We start from the raw sequence: 1,134 nt of genomic DNA on the forward strand, positions 1-1,134 counted from the left end.
CTGAGTCACCGAAGGATTGAGCTTGGCAAGAAGAAACCGAGCTTGACTACCGTGCTGGTCACACCGCACAATCCTCGGCATTGGAATCCGATCAGTCACTAACTGAGCTGCATCAATCTCCGGTGCTTCAAGAAGGTTCCGGAAAGTCTCGTGGTTTGCGTCTTTATGATACTCAAGTTTCCTCCATTGTGCTATTTTTGATCCATGGTGGATAACCACGTAGAAGTATGAATCGAATAGCAAAATCACGTCTGCAGTTACTGACCGGATATCGAGGAGAACCGGAACCGGTGGTCCATCGAATGAATACCGGAGAAGCGTTGGTTGAATCATGATGATTGAGTTTACCACTCCTTCCCGGTTTAACATTAACCGGAAAAATCCGGTTTCATCAGGGGAATTGTTGAAGACGTCAAGAAACTGTGATCTTCGTAGGTAGTACATGAACTGAGGATAAAGCGAGAAGTTTGGAGTCAACCTGAAAGAAGATGGATCTTCTTGAATATAATCTCCAAACCGTGAAGCAAAGCGGATTAAACCGTCATCTAACCACCTAATAACGTCTCTGGCGTAACACTCCTCTGCTCTGTTAATTGCAAGCCGCGCCATAACTGAAGCAGCTGTTTCTTGATCAAATCCTGACGAGACTTCTGGAGATTTTCCAACAACCCATCTTCTAGCAACCGTTGTAACCCGTTTCCTCATTCCTCCATTTCCATACCGATACCGAGTAATGAACTGAATGAAGAACGCGGAACCAGGCTGCGGTTTTCGATTCTGTTCGCTGCTCACTTGAAAGAAGAAGGAAACACATGTCTTATTTGTGACAGTGCTCGTTTTCCATGTATATGTTCCGCCTTCACCAATCTCTGTTTCGCTCACTATATCGTTCTTTTGGCTTAGCGACACAACCGGACCGAGAGCACCACAGATCCTCATATCCTTAGTCGTCACAACTTCTAAAGACACATCAAAATACATACTCAGGTTCCCATCTGCATCGCGGCTGAATATATGCCTAAGACATTTTTTGAATTGTTCGGATTCAAATGTCTCTCCCAGTAAGAGAAATCCACCAGACATTTCAACTGCGTATCTCAGTTCCGCTGCTCCAACCTGGTCAAGAGAGCAAGC

At 45.1% G+C, this 1,134-nt stretch overlaps 1 protein-coding gene across 1 annotated transcript in view; it reads right to left on the reverse strand.

The window, feature by feature from the left end:
• The window catches only part of LOC104771517 (protein transport protein SEC23-like), a 2,546-nt gene extending 1,418 nt beyond the window's left edge, over positions 1 to 1,128 (reverse strand). Inside the window, exon 1 of the mRNA XM_010496048.2 lies at positions 58 to 1,128. Within this exon, the coding sequence (XP_010494350.1) occupies positions 58 to 1,083 (1,026 nt within the window). The 5' untranslated portion in view covers positions 1,084 to 1,128. The remainder of the gene's footprint in view (positions 1 to 57) is intronic.

The sequence above is a fragment of the Camelina sativa genome, chromosome 20 (assembly GCF_000633955.1).
Source record: "Camelina sativa cultivar DH55 chromosome 20, Cs, whole genome shotgun sequence".
In the NCBI taxonomy this organism is placed as follows: domain Eukaryota; kingdom Viridiplantae; phylum Streptophyta; class Magnoliopsida; order Brassicales; family Brassicaceae; genus Camelina; species Camelina sativa.